The following is a 23,633-nucleotide window of genomic DNA, read 5'->3' as shown; positions in this document are numbered from 1 at the left end:
TTTGTTATCCACTCCCCCATTCTACTCTTCCTTCATTGTTAGGAAAGAGTGAAGTGAATTTTCAGAGACATTGACACTACTTAAAAATTCCACCTCAGAGACTGGAGGTATGGAGAGAAGCTATGGAAAAGGTGTACCCAACCAGAATAAATGCAAAAGAAGCATTAACCAGTGAAAGTGAATGGAGCAAAGATATAAAACATGAAAAGCAATGTGGTGGGAAAACTAAGGAAACACTAGAACAGGAGATATACCCAAAGCAAAAGAGAAGGGAGCCATGACTGTGGTAGGTGGGTTAAATCCATAGGAAACAGACTTGAGAAAAAGCAGTGCATGATTTACTGGAGTAAACAGTACCCTTAGCCTAAAAGAGAGTGCTTTGGAAATCAATGTCGAATGGTACTTTTAAAATTTCGTTGTTCACTTTTTAAAATGTCATTCTGTATTTCCAAGTTATTTGACAGCGGGTCAGAGGACTGCCAAAAGTACTGTTGGTGAGTGACTTCGGTTTCAGTGGCAGGCCCGAGGCAAAGGCGAAATCTGAGCTTCTGTTTACTTAGAAATTCTTTGGATTGTGTGGTAACCCTGTCTTTAGAAGCCTGATGTTTATAAATTGGCAGAAACACAGAATTGATTCCCTCTCAGTGTTCAGCTACTGCTAGATTTCCTTATCTACCGCCCATCGAATTAGGGAATGTGGGACCTCATCATCTGTTAATAACTTTACCAGCAACACGTAGCTGTTTAGCACTCTTCAGGGCTGTTTTTCAGGTCACAGTTTCTTCTGATAGCGTTTCAGAAAATAGATCTTAGAAATACCATGAAGAACCAGTTGATGAGTTAAAAACCTGATCTGGAGATTCAGAGGTAGAGCCTAGGCAGCTACATCTTGAGGTTTTTATTTTCTACTTACTCATTGATACTCTACAGTATTAGGTTTCCACATACTAAGTTTGATCAGGACAGGTTTGAAGCAGTCTAGCTCCATTGACCACAAATTTAAAAATCAGTGAAATGTGACCAAAACATCACATCTCTCAACTACCAAAAGATACCTCCAGAGGGTTATTGGAATGCAAAGAGGATGTTTATTGGGGCAGGGAATGCAAATCAAATAAAGCCCTAAAAGAAAAGATAGTGATGATTTCACATCTATGCCCAGAAATTCAATTAAATTCTAATTGAAATATAATTCTGCATAAAATTTAATTATAGGACAATGAGTACTTTCACACCATTAGTTGGGAAAGTTTTCCTGGTCCAAAGTCAGTTGGAGAGGTGCAGGGCCGTGTGTCATAACGGAAAGGTCACAGGTTACAGTGGCATCCAGACCCAGGTGTAAATTCTGGTTCTACCACTTCCTGGCTTGCAGGCTTTGGTAAGTTCCTGTAAGCCTCAGTTTTCCAAAGATTTGGGCAAAGATTAGAAGTAAAAAATTAAAGAGAAAAGCAAACATAATACCTGAAGTATAAAAATATATTAGGTATTCATAAATAGTAGTTATAATCACTATTATTCTCCAGGAATAATACTTATTCCAGGTAATAGCTATTTCCACTCTCTTCTCTGCAAGAGAAATTCCATGAAAAAATTGTGTGTTTAAATAGACTGGCTAAGAGTTAAAAACTAAAAAAAAAAAAGTATGTCCCGGGTAGGAGAAAAAAAGTCTTGCCTAGTTTCCTGGGTAAAATGTGGTCAAGTTCTTATTTTCTTGCTATGCATATCTTTTCCAAAAATATTTGCTGTGTGTACTTTCCTCTGTGTAGAAACGTTCCCAGCCACCTAACTATTGCCATTCCTTCAGTAAGTCTGCCATTATTTTTTTAACAGGTGCTAGCCAAAAGACTCATAAGCCCTTATGAGCTAACAGTGAAGTTTCAGCTGAGAAAAGACATAAAAAGCCAGTTTCCTGAAAATTATAACATACATAAGTTTGGAATGTCCTTGTTTGTTTGTGTCTTTCTTTTTTGGTTTATAGAATACTCTTAGATCTTTATGTTGAAAAACTGTCAATTATTACTGGCTGCTGGCCACTTTTTCATCTCTGGGGTAATAGATTTTTACTATAAAACTTCAATTCTGGTCAAAGCAGACAGTGTGTTATAAAAAAAATAGACTAAGCACAAATGCAGCTACAAAAATCTCATATGTTTACCTCTAAAAGTGAAAAGGTTTATGGTATTTTAGAGAAATGGCATTTAATAATAAAAAAAACTAGGTACTCAGTAAATACTTGTAGGTGGCCAAATGAATGAATTAATGAATGAGCAAATGGACAAAGGGAATTAACCATGACTGCAAATAATTTCTCTTAAATGAAGTCTACTGCTTATTTTCCTAGGGTAAAAAAAAGTGAAGATAAATCATTGTTTAAATGATACTTTAGGGACTAAAAGAGTAGTGCATGTGCTAAAAGTGCATTGTTCCCAAAGCAGAATGAGATGCGCACAGTTACAGAAAGCCTATCAATCCCTTTCTTTTCTGAGGTCAGTGGCCTTGTGTATAATTTAGTTTTTGAAATTCTTCCTTTTCCTGGGCAGGGAATAGCCCCCAGAATATCAGACCTGTGGTTATTTGACAACAGCTCAATTTACCTCGCAGCAATTTCTGTCATCCATATCAACAAAAATCTTTGGGAAGTAAAGGTCATTTCAGGCCAGTGAAAAACAGCAATGGATTTATTGGGGTAGTTTCTAAGGCTGAAAAGGAGGTACAGTCCAAATATGAGCATGATCTTAGACCAGATTTAAATTCTTACTTAATTGGAAGTCTCAACTGCCTTTTCTAAAATATAAGGCAAGGATAGTGTCTGTCTCCTAGTATTTTGGGTGAGGATCAAATGAGACAATACATGTAAAGCACACAGTCCAATGTCCAAATACTATTACTACTTCTGACATCAAATGTATGGGTTTTTTCCTTACATTAAATTATTCTGTAACTCTCTGGATACAAACTAGGTATTGTACAATTCAATTCAGTTCTGATACTAACTACCAAGGATTGGCATCAGCCCCCACAGATTTAGGGCTCAGTCCCATAAGAGAACCCCCACTTCAGATGCCAAATGCAAGTCTAGGCCATCTGTGTTTCCACTAGACTGCCCAGAAGTCAGGGAAATGGTTACCATACCTCCCTCCTCAGGTTGGATTACTGGCTAGAATGGCTCACAGAACTCAGGGGAAAACAGTTTCCATACTATTACCCACCTATAAAGTTTAAAAAACAGCCAGATGAGGTAAGGTTGGGAAGTGTCTTCAACACAGGAGCTTCTGTCCCTGTTGAGTTGGGTTATACCACCATCCCAACAAGTGGATGCTTTCATCATCTTAGAAGCTCTCTGAACCACATTGTATAGGATTTTTATAGGGTGATTCCTTTACCTAGGCATAACTGATGAAGTCATTGGTCACTGGTGATAAACTCAATTTCTAGCCCTTCCCTCTCCATTGAGGTGAGAGGGTAAGACTGAAAGTTCCAACCCTGCTTATATGATTTGTTCCTCTGGAACCCACTCCCCTCCTGAAGCTACCTAGGAGCCCTGCCAAAAGTCACTTCATTAACATAAACTCAGGCATGATTGAAAGGGGCTTATTGTGAATAACAAAGATGCACCTATCACTCAGAAAATTACAAGAGTTTTAGGAGCCCTGTGCCAGGAACTGGGAATGCAGACCAAATATTTATTTATTGTTACATTACAGTATTACACTCAATCATAGTAAGTGCTCAAGTAATGGAAAGTAATTGGCGGTCAAACCAACTCTTACATGGTCAGGAGGAATTTCATTTCACATCCATGGATCTTGGAGCTAAAGGCATAGAGGTATGAGGGTATAAGGAGGCAGAGATGAATGCTTTCTGCAAGAAGTGATTTCCCAAAGATCACAAGGCAGGAAATCGAGCAGTGTGAATAAGGGAAACTGGTGAATGAGAGGAAGAGAAGATAAGGACTGAGAAGAAGTATAGAGAAGTAGAGAAGGGAGAACCTCATGGGCAAAGAGCTTAAATTGCAAAAAGAGAATTCTTGGTAGTCAGTATTAGGGTTTCTTTGAAGGAAACCCACCCTCATGTCTCAGACTGTAAAAATCAAATTCCATTAAAGAGGGAGGTTTAGATGAATTCAACTAGATCATGAGGAGATCCAGTCTAGAAAGATTAAAAAGAGAATGTGAAAAGAAAAGCACAAAAATATATTAAAATTAGTTCAACTGCTGCTGGGTTCTTCACACTCACAATTCATCATAAGGTGACACATAATATTCCTGGAGAACACTCAACTTAATGTCCCCATGGACCCTCCCACATCCTGTCTTGGACTCTCTGTGGATACCTTCCCACTGTCAGAGAGCTCAGTCCCTTGCCATGTAGGACTCTTCATAGGTGAATGTGTATCTTCATAACATGGCCACTGGCTTCTCTTAGAGCAGGGACCCAGAGAGCAGAGTAGAAGTGTCAGCCCTTTTATAGTCTAATCACAAAGCAATCTAACATCACTTTTGCCATGTTCTGTACATGAGTACCAAGCCCCTACATGCAGCAGACACTCAAGGGGAGGAGAATTGGAGAGTTCCATCTCTGGAAGGCAGGACTGTCTAAGAATTTGTGGGCATATTTTTGAAATCACCATAATTCTAAACAGCTTTCTACTTTCCTGTTCCAAGACATCTACTTCTAGGCTATGTCTGTGCCCTTGGATTCTTTGAGACCTTCTCAAATCTTAAATTCTCTTATTGACTTAAGCTCCAAAGTCCTTTCCAATATCATGTGAGGTCTTGAAATCAGTGAAAACCTGGGGACCTTGCTGTATTGCAGAAAGTGATGTCACTGGTGAACAGGAGGTGACTGGAGTTTATCTTAATAGAGCATCAATCCAATCCTATACCACGTGGGTTATCATCCCTCAACGAGAAGTTCAGATGTGAGGTTTCCTAGGCTGAGTCTTCCCCTGCTGTTTCATCAGGTCTTTCTGAAACAGAGGTCAGCATATTTCTGTAAAGGACCAAATGGGAATAAATTTCGGCTTTTCTGGCCACATATGATCCTGTTGCCCATTTTTCATTATTTTTATTGCAACCCTTTAAAAATGTAAAAAACATCTCAGCTTGCAGGGTATACAAAGACTGACCTTCAGTCCATGGTTTGCAGACCTCTTCTGTAAAATAATCATAGATACTTGTTATGCCTTGGAAATGTTTTAGATGAGTCTCTCCACATGACCCCACCACAGTAAAAGACACTTTCCATGTCTCTCAAATTTCCTAAAGAGATCTAATTTATCTTACTCTAGGTAAAGAGCTGGGAGTCCTCTGTTCCGGTTGGGTACGTTTTACATAGGATTTCTCTCATGCCTTCAGGGAGACAGAAACAGGTTCAAAAATTAAGTCACTAAAATGACTAATGTGGTTCTGTCAGAGAAGAATTATAGACCTGCAGGGTGATGGTTTCTTAGAGAACTCATTTTGCATTTCTATCCATCAAGTGAATAATAATAACCTTCTCCAACACACTGAATAAAGAATATATAGTCAGCCAGTAAGTGTTACTTTCTCTTCACTAAATATTTGCACCAGAAAGGATTTCTATAGCAATGAGAATTTGTGTCAGATTTTTTTTTTAGAGAGAGAGAGAGAATTTTTTTTAATTTTATTTTTTAGTTTTCAGTGGACCCAACATCTTTATTTTATTTTTATGTGGTGCTGGGGATCAAACCCAGCGCCCTGCACATGCCAGGCGAGATGCTACCACTTGAGCCCACATCCCCAGTCCCAAGATTTGGCTTTTAATAGGGAAAATAATCCAACCTCATAATTTGGCTTTTAGGTCTTTATGGTTTTCTAATATGTCAGTATGCTTTATTGAGGATATCTATGCATACACACACATACACTCATACCCTGTGTCTTTATTAACTACAAAATTAAAATCCTCACATGAGAATTCTTTTTTTTTTAAAGAGAGAGAGAGAGGAGAGAGAGAGAGAGAGAGAGAGAGAGAGAGAGAGAGAGAGAGAGAATTTTTAATATTTATTTTTTCGTTCTCAGCGGACACAACATCTTTGTTGTTATGTGGTGCTGAGGATCGAACCCGGGCCGCACGCATGCCAGGCGAGCGCGCTACCGCTTGAGCCACATCCCCAGCCCCAAGAATTCTTAAAAACAAAAATACTTAATACTCTACTTTCATGAGGACATTAGTAAAAATATATTACCTAGCCCACCTATCAATAAAAGAAAATGTGTTAATATGTATGTATGATTAATAAATCCAAACTAGAAGAAGGAAAAAAAAAGCTGAAGGAAGAAACTAAAAACACATCAATTCTAATGTTTCACATCCCATTTAACTAGTGCCACATCCTTATTTTACTCCCATGCCCAAACCTGTAGTGCTACAGAATTTCTAACTTGAGATGCCACAGAAAGACCATGCAGAGACTGGCAAATTCTTGCAAAAGGAGGGAGTTTTGGCTGAATAATTTAAAGAGTCAGTGAATCAGGTCTGTATCTCTGTTTTTTAATCATCTATGGTCTTAAGTCTTTGTTTAATCCTCTTCAAGTTTACCACATGGGACTCATTATTAGGTTTAATCAAAACTGACCAAAGTCATAATTTAATTAGCTTTAATAGGTCAGATCTTGAAGGGTTATCTTTCATTTCAAATACATAATGTTTCTTCCTGTAATCATTTGTTCTTGTAAATGATTTTGATCATAAATTTGTTAGCCAGTTGCTGAGGAAATTATCCATTTGCCATTCATTTGAATGGTTTAAAAGGCAGATGCATGTATCTGGATACTTGTCCCAACATGGCCATGTGATTAGAATGATTTTTTTTTTAATCTAACTTGACTTGTTTTGATTGACATTTGCAATCACAGGACAACATTTATTATGATATTGTTATTTTGGGGTTTTCATAAGAAAATTTATTTGTAGCATAAGTGCTAACATCTAAGGCTGTTCCGGCACTCCTAGAAACTACAAATGTTCCAAGGGGTTAATAAAACAGAAATTGGTCCCATCACATCCAGTAAGATCTGACGTTAGTAATGAGAACTGGGAGATGAAGAGTAATTTGCTCTCAAAAGCAAACTGCGAAGGAGATAGAGAATCCTGAAAACCTTCAAGAGATGGCTGTAGGATTGTTCTCCTGTGGTCTTCCTTATCCATAACACTCTATCATTCCTCTACCATCAAATTATTTTTGTCCATTGTTCCCTGTGGCAGCCACTGCCTCCTCAAGGGGTGCCATCTCTTTAGATAGGAAGGGACTCTACATATTAAATGACTTTCCCTGGAACTCGAGAGAGGGACCAGGCCAATGTCCACCAGGCAGACTGATTCACATTTTGAATGAGAGCCATCACTTGCAGAGATTTCTCTTTCATTGATTATGAGCCAGTCTGATAATTTTTTTTTTTTTACCCAAAATATTTTGGTGGAGAGGAGACAGCTGGAAAACCTTTACAGTTATTCAAAAAGAGTGTATTAGATCAAGGCAGACTTCTGCAAATTGACCAATTTGGCAACTGGTACAAAGAACATGCCAGAATATTCCTTAGCTAGGGATGCATGTGTCATTTTATGTCTACAGCATTGCACACACTGGCAATGCATAATAGTCTGTAGCCTACTTTGCCACCAGGGGAGGAGAAACAGATGTGCCTATTTGTCTTTTGATGTGGCTTCTGATATTTACGTGGACTTGTTTAAAATATCATCCTCAACCACCCTTGACAATTTTTTCGTAGTGCTCGAGTTTGTTGACTGGTTGTTTCAGGTGACGATTTAGAATGTGGTTCTAAATATGATCCACTGTGGCAGCATTACCTTGGCATGGGGGGAAGACACAGACAATTGGGAGGCAGACATTAAGAAATGACTTGTAGAATTTTATTTATTAAAAATGAAATAAGATCCCCAAAAGTTTCTTTATGGATTATTATGCCTAATGGAAATTTGGGGGTAAATTTAACATTCCCTGCTCAGTATAGTAATTATAGAATTACTGTTATAGGTAAGAAGGTTAGATGATTAGTGTTATCAGTAGTCTTGGGAGAGCTGACAGGTTCATTACTAAATAAAAGTAATTTATACTAAATTGAAAATGGCAGCTGATTCTTAAAACATGGTTTAATGGGCAAGACATCATGAGGATATTGGAGACATGTTGGAGAAGAAGAAATTACAATAGGTCTGAAGTCACAGAAAGTATGTGGTTGTCCTTTTGCTTAGGCTCTCCCTGAGGGCTGACAATAGGATATATTCCTATTTGTGACAGAAAGAGAACAAATATTGGAAGCAACTGTCTCAGGCCATCAGTCAAAATGTACAACCCAGACAAGGTCACCAAAAAAGAAAAAAAAACTAATCAAGAACATCTGTAAGTAACATAACCATATCCCCCCCCCCAAAAAAAAAACACTGACACATGCATATTTCACCTTTTTAAAATATACATCAGTTTTCTAAATATCATTTTAGAGGAATTTTTACTGGAATTTTTTTTCTTTCATCTATTTGGCATCTCTTTCGTTCTACTAAAATGTCTCTGTTGCATATCTGAGTCACCTTTAATCTACATGACACGCTTTGTTCCCAGCCTCCCTAAACTCTGGTTTCCCTAAGCCATCAGCTGGAGTAGAGTTCAGGGTAAGCAGTACAGCATGCTGATTATCCACTTGTATATGGGAGGCAAATGATCAAGGCTCAAATCCTATTTCTACTCCCTGCCAGCTCTGGAAACTTTGGAGAGTTACTGTATTTAGAAGACCATCTATAAAACAGAATATTTACTATATCTGTACCACAAAGTTATTATGTATATTAATTAGGATAATTCAGAACTTTTCCTGTAGAGGTTACCACTGTCTCTCCTCATTCATACCTCCATCCAACCACCCACCAAAGCCATTGATCTGGGAACACTTGCTAAATCTACCCTGTTCTCTCTTTCCTCACCTGCCCCCACCCCCTTTATCTCAGACCACTGTCATCTCTTCCCTGGAGTATTTTAATCAATTCTAAAGAAGGTTGCTTGTCACGACTGCTCCTCCTGCTCTATCTCCCTCAATGAGTGCCTGACGAAGTAGCCATGTGAGGGAGAACACTTCCATGGCTCCCTACTACCCTCCCTCCATAGACGTGTCTCACTCATAACAAAAGATACAAAACCCTTTCTTATATGACCACTTGTTCTTCACCTGGCTTTGCTCCTGCCTCCCCTCCCTGTGGGGTCAGTGTTGCAACAGAACTGAATTATTGTCACTCTCCAAACAGACATGTTCTGGGTCTTTTTCCCGACGCCATGGAGAACACTCCTTCTCCCCTCAACTCATCCTGCTCCACTTACCAAAATATGGCACTCAGTGTCTGTACTCCAGCCCCACTGCCCCCTCCCAAATTGTCAAAGATGTCAAGATCTTTTCCATATGAGGACTGCTCCACATAGTCATCCCTCTCCCCACTTTTACCTCATGAAGTTCTACCCATTAATTTTAAATTTTAGTTTTAATTTAATTTTAATTTTTTTGGTAAAATACCCTTAAACTTGTCAGCTCAAATGTCATTTCCATGGGGAAACCCCCTCATTTATCATTGGTTGAGGGTGGTGTTCTCTCCCCCACACTTTAGTTTGGGCAGGACAAGCATCCTGTCAAGACCATAAAAAACCCTCAGGGAGCATGTTCATGAGGAGAAGCCACTGCTGCACACAAAAATGAGAGGTGAGTGCCAAGTGATAACAGTGGGGTATGAGATCCTTGGTGACAGTCCCAAAGGACTCTTATTTTCTTGACTCCTTCCCTCACTAGTTAATATTAAGTCTCAAATACATTTGTCACTCCAAATTTTTTTTTGAGAAGCTACTTTATAAAAGAAATGGATGAAATTAACTTTAAATCTTATATTATTTTACCCAATATATCCAAAGTCTTATTTCAACATGGAATCAATATAAAATTGTTAGTGAGATATTTTGTCTTTTTTTGTATTGTCTTCAGCATCTGATATGTATTTTGCATGTATAGCGTATCTCACTTTGGACTCACCATATTTCGAGTGTCCAAAAGTCATGTGTGATATCACTAGTGGCAGCATGGCTCTAGAGGACAGATTCTTGACAGAGGCGAGCAGGTCAGTAAATTTTTGCTGCACGGTAAAAGTCTCAGCTGAGGCAGGGTCTCCTCAGAACGTTTCACTGAGCCCTTGGGACTGGAACTAGGTGCTCACCCTAAGAACATCCACAGCTCTCTGCTGCCTCCTGCACAGTGTTTGTTGTACTTAACTGGGGTTGTCTGTCACCCCTCTGCCTCTCCTCTAGGCTTCTGGAGGATACAAGTTCCCATCTTGTTCAACTCTGTGTCTGTAGCACCCAACACAGTGTCCAGAACTGAGGAAACTTCTTCAAAGTTTCAAAGATTTTCATTGTATTTTAAAGATAAAGTAATTTGATTAGGACCCTTTGTGAAATTTTAGTGAAAAGGTAAATTTTGTGCATTGATTTTATAAGGTTTTTTTTTTTTTTTTAAGAAATACTACTGTAGTCTCAAGGGATTACTCAACTGGTGGCTGTAGAAATTCAGAAGTTTGAAAATGAGCAATGCAGTCACAAAGCTGAGTAGGCTGTCCATAGCCATATTTAATGCATTAAAGTAAACAATATCATGCTTTCTGTTCTTACTAGTTAATAATCTAGAACCTAGACCAGGGCTTCTCACAGTGAGGTACCAGACCAGCAGCAGATCAGAAGTGTCATCTGGGAATTTGTTAGAGATGTAAAGGTTTAGGTCCCACCCCAGCCCTCCTGAACCAGAACTGGGCAATCTGTGCTATAACAGGTCTACCCAGTCCTTCTGAACCTCAGTGAAGTTTGAGAACCCCTGTTTCTGATGCAATAACTGCTAAAGTACTCTCCTATGAGAAAATCATGACACCATAGGGAAGAGGGCTTTCTATGCTTCCAATTTTACACAACTAAGCATTGGTTCTGTCTGCTGAGTGTAGTTTCTTTACTTGCAAATTAGAGTTGCCCTGCATATCCTCTTGTTCTGCATCTGCAGATTCAAACAACCAAGAATTAAAATATTTGGGAAAGAAAATGTGTATACTAACAGGTACAGACATTTTCCCTTGTCATTATTCCCTAAACCATATAGTAGAATAACATGCACATAGTATTTGCATTGTATTAGGTATTAATAAGTAATTTGGAGCTGATTTAAAGTATCCAGGAGGTTATCTGTGGATTCTATGCAAGTAGTATACCGTTTTATATAAGGTACTTGTACATCCATGGATTTTGGTGTGCAAGGGAGTCCTGGAACTAATCCCACATGGATATCATGGAATTATTGGTTTTTTCATGTGAAGTAAAGGGAATAATATGTAGAAATTCATTCTGGTACAATGTCATATAGAGATTCAATAAACATATGTTTAAGTAAATCCATTTTGGGAATTCTGCAATTTTAAAGTAGTGGCAAGATACATATAGATAGCACTGTTGTTTTTACAGTTGTCAGCTGTGGAGTAGATATCAACAATTATATATTATAGAATATATTATAGAACTATAATGGGTGAGGGGACATTGCTACAAAATGTTCATATTGAATCATGGAAAACTCATACATGGCTTTCATCTTAAACTTCAAAACTCCAAATCATTATCTTGAAATTCTTATTTTCACTACCTAAAAAGCAAAGTCTCAATCCAGAAAGAATAAATATGCTAAAGGAAGAAAGTGATTAAAATATGAAAAGCAAAGTTTTTCCCTTCCAGGATAATGTGGGATTTGCTCATAACTTCAGATATATGTCTATTAAATTGCACCCTAGAGAGGACAGATATTAAACTATACAAAGTATACAAGACTTTCCCTTTGGGAGTTGCCCCACATGGCACTTGCACTCACACATGGATACCTGCAATCAGTAAATTCCCAAGGGGCCACATGGACAACCCCAATTGGAGAGTCGGCGTACTCACTGATGTCACACATTTCCTTCAGCTCAAATACTCCACATTATTCTACATATTTGAAATAAATGCTATCCGTATTCTGAATAATCATCTCTAGCCTCAGTTCCATCTTGTGTAGGCAGGAACATCTCAGGAATCCATTCCATCCTTTTGTGTCAACTCCCAAAGGGAAAGGCTTTTGTTTCCCAAAGAGCCTAATTTATTCCCTCTCCAGCATTTTGAACTTTGTAGGTATTCAACAAACATTAATTGATGACAAAGATTTTTAACAGCTTTTGAATGTATTCATGGGGTGACTTTTCTATTTAAAGAACATCTTTATATACTTTCCATTCTTCAGCAAAAAAGCAGTTCCTCTTGCCAGTTCTGTATTTAACATCTGCACGAAGCACATTGTGTGCCTGTTTTAAACAAATGTGTGGGCACACTGGTTATCTCAATTCAGGAACATAAATGACAGTATGCAGAAATACAGTTTGTAGAAGGAAATTTAACCTTAGGGCTTAAAGTTAATGGAAAAATGCACTTGTTGCTTTATTTGAGAGTGAAAGAGAAAGTGCACAAGGGAATCTCATTGTAATGCTATTATGCTAACTTCACCTTGGTCATAATTTTCCCAGATATGAGGTAGACACCAGGTTATTTGTACGCCTTTGAATGGGTGTAATTTATGGTCAATTCACCATTATAGATAAACTACTAGAATAACGCGTCGGTGTAATTAGACCCCTAACCTCAGTTGCACTGTAAAGACATTAGAAGACATTGGGAAAGCTGCTTAATTCCTATTTATTTGTTTCTTTAAAAAAAGACACATTAGTGTATTTCTTATTATTGTCATTCCTTAATGGTTATTGATTGTGTGCAGGATGCTTTGTATCTGTACAAAGTACTGCAACTTCCCCAGGGAAGTTTGTGCTAATGAATAGTTTTTCTAAAGTACTTAGAAATCCTTGGATTAAAAACTAACCATATCAGAATAAAAGTATTTGTATTAACATGCCATATGGGAAGCCATATGTTATCTATTAGCAGAGTAATATTGAAAATAGACCTCTGTGCATTGGTTTATGCTATTTATATACCAAGATATGCAACAGCAAGTTGGGTTTGCCAAGGTCATACTTTCAATGCTGAAATGCCACAATGTTTAATCCTCTGCACATATTTGTTGAGCTCCTTCTTGACTACATAGCATGGGGTGACCACGAAGCACGGTGTTTATCATTATACTGAACACATGGAAGGGATAGTTGCATGCTAGTCTCTTCTCCTTGAACTCACGTTGCACTTAGGTCTTGCTTGACAGGCACATCTAGTTTGGAAATAACAAGTTTTGTTATTTCTTCTTCCTTGTGCATGGTTAACTATACTATTTAAGACATGCTTATACAGAGAGAAGGCTGAGGGAATTTGCTTCTCTGCCCTGAACTGAGGATCAACCCACGACTCTTATGCCTCCTCCATAAAGTCTTATAATGCTATTTGAGTTTATTTGGAGTAGGACTGGCTCTGCCAGGCAGGAACGTGTGGATCAGCCTTTTCCCACACTGGCTATGGATGTCCCAGTACACAATGAAATATTATTCAGCATTAAAAGAGAACAAAATCATGGCATTAAATGGATGGAGTTGGAGAATATAATGCTAAGTGAAGTAGGCCAATCACAAAAAACCAAATGCCGAATATTTTCTCTGATATAAGGATGTTGATTCATAATGGGATTGTGGGGTGAGCATGGGAAGAAGAGACAAACTCTAGACAGGGCAAAGGGAAGAGAGAGGGGGGGGGATAGCATGGGGGAAGGAGAGACAGTGGAATAAGATGAACATCATTATCCTAAGTACATGTATGAAGACATAAATGGTGTGAGTCTACTTTGTGTACAAACAAGGTCTATATGTGTAATATGAATTGCAATGCATTCTGCTGTCATATGTAACAAATTAGAATAATTTTTTTAAAAAAGAACTATGATATAGAAGAGGCATGAAATTTTTAAGCTAACCTACAATTTACTAAAGTTTAAGCAAAAATTCAGATACAATTCATACCTTTTCTATGTAGAGAGCTGAAAAATGTTTCAAGAAAAAGTACTACTGATTAGGGAGAAAAATGAAGTTTCCTTTTATCTGTGAGTAAGTATATATGAACATTCTAATTGCTATAAGGCATTGTACTGAATGCTAAGAACTGCAAGGGGTATCTCCTATAAGAAAGGGCTGTTGCTATAACAAAATACCTGAGGCTGGATACTCATAAAGAAGAAAGATTTATTTAGCCCACAGTTTAAAGACTAGAAGTCCAAAAACCAGACAGCCTCATCAGTTTGACCTCTGGTGAAGGCCTAATGATTGACAGTTTTGCAATGGCAAAAGCACATGCAGAAGAGACCACATGTTGGGACAGGAAGTCAGAGACAGATAAGAGTCAGACTTATTCTTCTTATAACAACTCATTCTTCTAGAAACTAACTGGAGTCCTCAGGATCTTCATTATTCTTCTCTGAAGACAGTACCCCCAATGAACTATTCTCCTTCTTCCAGGCCTCACCTCTTACAATACCACAACATTGAGTCCAAGCTTCCAGCACATGAACCTTTGGGGCACAAAGTCCAAACTATATCAAACCATGACAGCAGCTGAGCAGAGGACATGGGCAAAGAGAGAGACCTCAGGCTCTGGCATAATCTGAAGCTCAACTGAAGTCCCAGCTCCACCATAAACTTTGATATCAGAGAAGTTACTTGAATTCCCGTCTGTAAAAATTGAGATAAAGATTAACTCAGTGTAGTCTGTTTCAGGATTCACGGTAACCTGTGAGGTGTATAAGTATCTAAGTGGTGCAAAAGGAAAGCTTTCGAGCAGCAGGTGCCACTCATGTTAGAAGATAACTCCTCTACCATGCATGGAAAGACACGTATGAGGCTTCTCATAGCCACCTTGGAACTCTACTAAAGTGTAATCGATTAACATGGATCAATCAGCTGATGACACTTCCAGAACAAAACATTTGAAGTTCAGGAATTAAGTTTTCCACCTTCCTTTCCTTCTTTATTTCCTTCCTTCTTAGAGTCATTATGTCCCAGTGTCCCATATCATATCTGCCCAATGTCCTATTTATAGGATGGTGTACCTATGTAAAAGATGCCATATTATCCCAGTTTCCAATTTATAGGACAATCTATGCTTTTATTCTTTTTTAAAGTTTTTTTTAGTTGTCGATGGACCTTTATTTTAGTTATTTATATGTAGTGCTGAGAATCGAAGCCAGTGCTTCGCAAGCACTCTAACCACTGAGCTACAAGCCCCGTCCTATGCTTTTATTCTTAATGATAATGAAGAATATAAAACTTCTAGATTGTGATTTCCAATCTACTTAAATGCATCTATGTGGATTTTGTTGAAATATTTGCAGAATTGAAAATTAGGGGACCTAATGGGTTCTGCAAGGCTGAGCATGTTAGGTGCCCACGTTGAAGGGAGAGGGGCTTTGGGGGGCCAGACTTGGGCTAAGTCATGAGGGCATCTCCAGCTCAGATTGAAGAAAACCAGAGACAAGAAAATGCCCTATGTTTTCCTAGAATGCTAAAAAGGATATTGTAGGAAAATTGGCAAAATTTTCTTGTGGTCTGTGACTTAGATACCAGGAATGTCATCAGCGTTAATCCCCTGTTCTTGATGTGCATGTTGTGGTTATTCACAAGAATATCCTTGTTTATAGAAAATATACATCAAAGAATTAGGGGCTGATGGGAGTGATTAGGGGATGGTTACATCTGCAATTTACTCTCCAAAGTTTCAGGGGGAAAAAGAAAGAAATTTTCTTGTAACTTTATGTTGTTTAAAATTATTCAAAAGAACAATATATTCTATATTACAATTTTACAATAAAGATATAACAAAAGTGGGCTGGGGTTGTAACTCAGTGGTAGAGCATTTGCCTAGCATGTGTGAGGCACTGAGTTCGATTCTCAGCACCACATGTAAATAAATAAATAAAATAAAGGTCAATCAACAACTAATAAAAATATTTTTTTAAAAAAGATATAATGAAAAAAGGTAATTTATAAAGGCATAAAGATCTTTACATTTAAAAAAAGTTCAGAGTTGTAGTACCATTGCTCCCACCTGTTTAAGTGCCAGAAGGATTTAATTTCCAATGTTCTTTGTGTTCTGTTAATTCAACAAATTTGTAGGAGATTATAGCTTAGTTTGTCAGCTCTTTTTGTATTATTATTTCCCATATTTTTGATGACTCATAATTTAAGCATCTTTATCCAAACAACAAATATTAGTTACATTTCCAAGTGGGTGGTAAAGGACTAGTATTTAAAGCCCCTTATTGCTATTATTTGTTATATATGGATTACTAGACAAATTCCTAACCATCTCTGTGTCTCAGTTTTCTAATTAATAAAATGTAGATCATAACACCTATTTCACAGGGTTGCTATGAGAATTAAATTTAATAATCTGTGCAAAGCGTTTAGACACTGAACAGAATATAGGCAATACTCAATAAATGCCAGGTGGCTCTAACTAGTATTAATCTCGGGCCCCCATAACTGTATTGTTAAATAAAACACATAACATTATTTTATTGGTGGCAGTACACATTCTTTAGGAGCAGTCATCTTTCATGTAAACTAATTTTATTTTCGAATATGTATATTCTAGACAATTCTGGAATGTTTGAAATGAAAATATGGATGAAGAGAGTGCAAAATTAAAGGCTGAGTGCTAACTTGGAAAAAAGATAACTTCAAGCCTTTTTCTTCGTTTGTTCTTTTTGGATATACTTGACAGTAGAATGTATTTTAAAATACTATACATATAAGGAGGAAAACTTGTTCTAATTACATTCCCATTCTTTTTTTAATATTTTGCTTTAGTTGGACACAATACCTTTATTTTATTTTTATGTGGTGCTGAGGATCGAACCCAGTGCCCCGTGCGTGCTAGGCGAGCACTTTACCGCTAAGCCACAACCCCAGCCCCATATATTCCCATTCTTATTATTAAACATGATATGGAGTTACACTGGTCCTGTATTCATATATGAATATAGGAAAGTTTTGTCTGATTCATTCTACTGACTTTGCTATTCCCATTCCCTTTCCCCTTTGTCTAATCCAATGAACTTCTATTCTCCCCCAATACACATTTATTGTGTGTTAGCATCCACATATCAGAGATAATGTTTGGACTTTGGGGTTTTTTGTTGTTGTTGTTGTTTGTTTGTTTTTGCCAGGGGGGATTGGCTTACTTCACTTAGCAGGATAATCTCCAGTTCCATCCATTTATGGCAAATGCCATAATTTCATTCTTCCTTAAGATGGAGTAACATTCCATTGTTTATATATACCACATTTTCTTTATCCATTCATCTGTCAAAGGGCACCTCATTTGGTTCCATAGCTTAGCTACTGTGAATTGAGCTACTATGAACATTGATGTGGCTGCATCATTATACTATGCTGATTTTGAGGTCCTTGGGGTATATACTAAAGAGTGGGATAACTGGGCCAAATGATGGTTCCATTCCAAGTCTTCTGAGGAATCTCCATACTGTTTCCCAGAATGGTTGCACCAGTTTGCAGTCCCACCAACAATGTATGAGTGTGCCTATTCCCCCACATCCTCACCAACATTTATTGCTACTTATATTCTTGATAATTGCCATTCTGACTGGAGTGAAATAAATTCTCAGTGTGGTTTTAATTTGCATTTTTTAATTGCTAGAGATCTGAACATTTTTCATGTATTTGTTGACCATTCATATATCTTCTTCTGTAAAGTGCCTATTCAGTTCCTTTGCCCACTTATTGATTGGGATATTTGGTTTTTTGGGTGTTAGGTCTTTTGAGTATTTTGTATATACCCCAAAGATTAATGTTCTATCTGAGGTGCAGGTGGCAAAGATGTTCTCCCATTCTGTAGGTTCTCTTCACCTTCCTAGTTGTTTCCTTTGCTGTGAAGAAGCTTTTTAGTTTGATAACACCCCATTTATTAATTCTTGATTTTACCTTTTGTGCTTTAGGAGTCTTGTTGAGGAAGTCATTTCCTAAGCCAACATGATGGAGTGTTGGGCCTGCATTTTCTGCTAGGCAGACTCTCTGGTCTAATGCTTAGGTTCTTGACCCAATTTGAGGTCAAATTTCATTCTGCTGCAAATGGATTTTCATTTTTCCCAGCACCACTTGGTGAAGAAGCTATCTTTTCTCTGATGTATGTTTATGGTGCCTTCGTTTAGTATGAGATAACTGTATTTATGTGGGTTTGTCTCTGTGTCTTCTATTCTGTTCTATTGGTATTCATGCCTGCTTTGGTGTGAACACCATGCTGTTTTGTTACTTTAACTCTGTAGTAAAATTAAAGGTTTGGTATTGTGATGCCTCCTGTAAGTCTTTTTAACCCAAGAAAAATAAGCATTTCATTTTTTATTAATTAGCTATCATCAGTTCCTCACAACAACAATATTGCTGCATATCAAATCACTCCCAAATGCAGTTCCTGACAATGATTGATTTACTCTCAGTTGATGGAGGCTGGGCTCAGCTGGGTGGTTGTATTTTCCAGCTGTGAGTTGCCTGAACCCAGCTCCAGATTGTGGTTTGGGTTCAAGTCTGCACCACGTATCTCTCATCCTCCTTAAACCAGCAGCTACAGGGACATCTTCCTATCATGGCAAATATCAAGAGCACATGTAACAAATTAATTTATGCAGTATATTCAATCCCTTTGCTCACATTCTGTCCAGTAGCATTTCATTGTCCAAACCAGATTACATGGGCAAGCCCAACATCAATGGCCTGGAAGTATTCTGTACACAGTGAGAGGACATTGAGATACATAATCCTATTATAGGGAATTGAAGGATTAGGACCAAGAATCTAATCTGCAAACCACTGCATTTGAATTGTCTAGAAATCTTGAGACTTTTATGAGAAAAAGCAATAGAACCAGCAGATAGTATACATCAGTTTATTTCCTCAGGAGCAGTGATGGATTTAATCTGATTTACCTCCCTTTCTCTTCAAATCTCCATGCACATCTCATGAAAAGAGCTACAAGTTTCAGGGTAGCAATTCATGGACATAGGTTGAAAGTTTGCCCTTGTAAAACTCTCTCATATGGAATTAAACTTGGACTCAATTCTTATCATAGTCTAACCAGTGTTGTGTGTATTCACATAAATTCACTTTGCAGCAGGAGTCTCTTCTCTCATTTCTATGTAATTTTATAAAATATTCTTGCAAACAGTAACATGCTCAATAAATATGGATTGAAAGATTGGGAAGTGAGAGTCCTAATACTGGAGAAATGAGAAGATACAGCCAATAGAAGAAATCTTGCAGAATACTGTGCTTTTCTGCATGAGAAAGCAAAGTGTCACACTCAATATAAACACTATGGAAATTTATTTTCTGAAGTAAATATGTGATTTTAAAGGTATATTAATCAAGAGAATTTAGCTATACAGAACATAGTTTCTGTGTGACGTTTTAAGCTAACAAAATAGCTTGGCACTTCTCTGTACCTATTGTTTCACATTTATTGTAAGCCTTTTAAAATCCCTTCTAAAAACCACAAGTTTATATGCCCCACTCCACTTAACTTTTTTATTGTTTATGTGCTTCCTGTGAAGACAGTCAGACAAGGCTGATAAAAAGAAAGCTTGTCCTTATCAAATACTTACGGGCACCTGAATAATGTGATTTTTTTTTCTATCTAGGCAAGTCCACTGTTTCACTAAGAACTCACCCATTGGAAGCATTTTAAATGGATGCAAAGTTAAAAGCCAGCCAAAATGTCCTTCTAAAAGAGAGTGCAATGAATGCTAATCTAATTGCCCAAGAATGCATATGCTGGGCTCTAAAAACAAGACCTCTACATTGGTTCCCCCTGCTGGATTTGAGGATGCATTGTCTTGGAAATTGATGCAAACAATATCCCTAAACCTTTTTCATCTGAGGGCACATTGCTCAAATATAGCATGCTTCTAGAAAGCATTTATTTTGTGATAAGCATGCTAAGTGTTCTTGAGTTTGCTTCCCAGAGGCAGAAATACTGCAAGCAGAAAGCTGTGTGGCTCATAACAAAAGTGGATAACAAAAGTGTGCCAAGTGATGTCTGTGCTAGGGAGGGGGATGGCATGCATGTGCACTGAGGAGAAAACCCAGGGGAAGTAGGCCCGGTAAATTGCCAGTCTAGGTTTTATTTTTAGAGGGTTGTATTTGGGGGTCTGACCATGAATTTATTTTTTATGTTTTTAAAACTTCTGGAACCAGTCCTCACATTCTCATGATTCATTTCTCTTTCCCTCCTTGTCTTACTCTTTGTAAGAACATGCTTTGTCCTCACCCTATAAGGGACATGGTACCTAGCCTAATTCTAAAGGTAGGTTTTCACTTGTGGACATCACTGCAAAACTTGTTTTATGAAGTCTATCTGTTGGGAAAAGCTGGGATTTCTCCCCTGATGGGAGGAAGTGGGGGAATAATGGCTAAGTTTTTGGTGCATGCCACTGTAAGAAGCTGGCCTTGTTAAGGGGGAAAGATCAACCATGGTGGTTATTTCCTGCTAGAGAAAAGGCCAAAGCTGTTGTTTACATGGAGAATCACAAAAGAAAAAAATGTCAGAGAATCATGTGGTTCTTATAAATATGTATTTAGAACACTGGACATAAGAGCCGCAGGTTGTCATATCAAAGATTATACATTGTCCCTCATCAGGTGGCACAGTGCTGAGCCATCAGAGGGGATTCTGTACATATTATGGATTTATTGGTTGCATTCTTCCCAACTTCAGAGCAACCCCCACAAGTTCTGCCTTTTTCCCCCCTCACTCTCCTATATACCTTGCCTTTCGTTCAGGTCAAATCCAAATGTGTTCTGATCAGAAACTCTATTCCATAGTTTATTTTCCAGAGCTTCTTGGTAAAATGTTTCTCCATTGCTCTTGAGGTTCTTGTTTCAGCTCTACTCTAAAGGCCTCTTCTGGGGAGGATTTCCTACCAGTCCTCCTGCCTCCTCATTAACAGCCAGCAGTGCTCACAGACGCTGGTGGGTCAAAACACTCAAGCAAGATGAGGTTAAGTGATTTGGGCCTGCGTGTGGGTCAAGAGTTTTGAAAGGCTGGCTGAGTCTTCTGCCCCCTCGTCACACTGGCTCATTCTGGGCTAAGTGGGAAGGTGTGAGGAAAGGTCACTCACGTGCCCGGCCCCTTCTCTTCATACTTGTCTGCATGGGAGGCTAGCCTGAACTTCTTTGCAGTGAGGCTGGCTTTCCAAAAGGAGGAAGCAGAAGCTGCCACTTCTCTGAGAGGAGCCAGAAGTTCTTGATCATCACTTTCACCACATCTTGATCTAAGCAAGGCCCAGCACCAGTCAGCATTCAGAGAGAAGCAGGAGAGGCTCCATTTCTTGGGAGACAAAGGATTTGAGACTATCTTTAACCCATATTAATATAGGCTGGTACCTTCTGTTTCTCTATCTTCTGTACTTAACTACATATTTTATTTTGTTTTTGTATCCTTAAAGAAATTTTCATTTTGATTTGCTTTATTTTCTAAACAGAAAGTGATTGGGGGCGGGAGTCCTCCCAGCAATGAGGTATAAAATCAGGTCTTTAATTACCTTCGGAAAGTTGATTTTTTTTTTACATACCAATCCGCTGATATAACACACATTTTAAGACGAAAGAAAATTTTAGATATTTGCTAGTACACATCCCCTGTTGTCCTGCTTATTTATCTTTCACAGAGTTACATACTACACCAACATAATCATTTCCAGAAAATATTTCATAGCATAAATATGTTTAAGACTGTCATGTACAAGCTAAGTTAAAATAGACTTTTTTTGCAACATATATCAAACAGGAAAATAAAGGGCATAGAAATTTGTTCAACCAAGCTTCTTTACACAGACCCTGTAACTTGAGTCACAGGAGAAAAGTAGATTGGAAATTAAATCTGTATTGCATTTGGGAAATGCAGAGCAAAGTGATGTTACAGGTCTGCTGAGTGAATTTTGTTTACTGCAGTTCAACATTTAATCTAGCAAATCATGTGAGAAGGGATGAGTATAAATGCACCTATTTCTGTAGGTAATTTTTCTGTTTCATGCCTCTGATTCATCTCTCTGCCTTGCTTTATGGGGAGTCATGCTACATTGATTGCAATTAATTTCAGTGCTGCATATTAGCCATAAAGAGATATTTCATAAATTGACTTGATGTGTTTTTTTTTTTTCCTGTGTGGTTTTCTTGAAAGATGAGAATGGTCCAGAAGAAAAACAAAGTGTGGAAGAAATGGAAGGGCAGAGCCAAGAAGCAGGTGGGCTCAGATTTCTTTTGAGGAGTCTCCTAGGCCTCATCCACAGAGGTGAACAATAACTTTACTCAATGCTATTGTTTGAAAATGTTTATACATTTTTCCCTGATTAACTCCGACATTCATTCAGGTCTGCGGTCCTGTTAACTATGAGTTGCCTGTGCTTCTAAATAGAATGTGGTCCATTCTCACTCAGTGTCTCATTCACCAGTTCCATTACACTTCCCTATAATAACAGTTTGCTTGGTAAATGCTCTAAGAAGGGTGGCTAGAGATTGGAAGTGTCAAGTCAGAGCTTGGATGACTTAGGTCAGGCAAAAATGAGTATTTAGTTTGAGGGGGGAAAAATTAACTGAAACTGTTTAAAGGCAATGAAGAAGATGCTCTTCCTCCACAATGAATAGAGTGGTTTTCACTCTTTTTGCACTAAATTTTGAAAAGCCATGCTTCTGGTTATTTCTCTGCTTATTATAGGAAATAGTGTCATGGAGCCTGACTTTCCCCCCACCCTCTAAGAGCAATAAAAGAGATCAAAAACCTTCCTGACATCACCTCTGTTCACGAAAGGCCAGATGTGTCAGTTGAATGTTTAGAGATTCTACAACATATATTATAAATTGAACATTTTAAAATAAAATGGCACTTAAGGCTCAAAAGGGATTGAAATCACCTTTGATTTATCATCTCTTTCTACCCGATATTGTACTCAGGCACAATCTCCTTTAAAAGAATAATAGGCACAACCACGCGGTTACCAGCATAACCATCAAAATAAAAACATCCTTCTTCCAACCATTTCCAAGTGATCTTTCCAGTTCTAATGAGGTCCACAGAGGGGCATTTTTTAAAAATAGTGGACTCTGTCTGACGTGTGCCAAGCACGTCCTAGGCCATATGCTGAACTCCTGGAATTAAACCAAGTAGTGTGATAAGTTTTCCACTGAAAACTTCCCACATTAACCTTGGAACTTTTTCGAGGGAACTGGAAGCTTTTATTATTAACCTGGAAGATGGAATTGAAGAAGGCCAATCAAAGAAAGCACTGAAGCAAGGCAGCAAGGACCTTGTGTACCTATTACTGGGTCAACTGGCTCCCTTGGCTGAAACGCAGTCCTTGCAATGAAATGAATTTCTGATACTGCAAACTGTTGTTATCCAACCTTCCTCGCCCCCCAACCTACACATCATTATGATCCGTAGAAGATGAGCCTTATGTGAAAAGCTGTCACTGTTTTTGCTGTTTGGGGCTGACAAGTATTTGTCTACCAACTGCTGACAGCTGAGGCCATTCTCTGACTGTTGAGGTCCC

General features: G+C 38.1%; 1 protein-coding gene across 1 annotated transcript in view; it reads left to right on the top strand.

Annotated features, from left to right (window-relative positions):
- The window catches only part of Macrod2 (mono-ADP ribosylhydrolase 2), a 1,937,146-nt gene that overhangs the window by 1,790,856 nt on the left and 122,657 nt on the right, over positions 1-23,633 (top strand). Inside the window, exon 12 of the mRNA XM_077800161.1 lies at positions 22,265-22,327. Within this exon, the coding sequence (XP_077656287.1) occupies positions 22,265-22,327 (63 nt within the window). The remainder of the gene's footprint in view (positions 1-22,264; positions 22,328-23,633) is intronic.

This window comes from Urocitellus parryii, chromosome 6 (assembly GCF_045843805.1).
Source record: "Urocitellus parryii isolate mUroPar1 chromosome 6, mUroPar1.hap1, whole genome shotgun sequence".
Lineage (NCBI taxonomy): Eukaryota > Metazoa > Chordata > Mammalia > Rodentia > Sciuridae > Urocitellus > Urocitellus parryii.
Note: the sequence above shows the minus strand (reverse complement) of the source record. Positions and strands in the feature narration are given on the sequence as shown.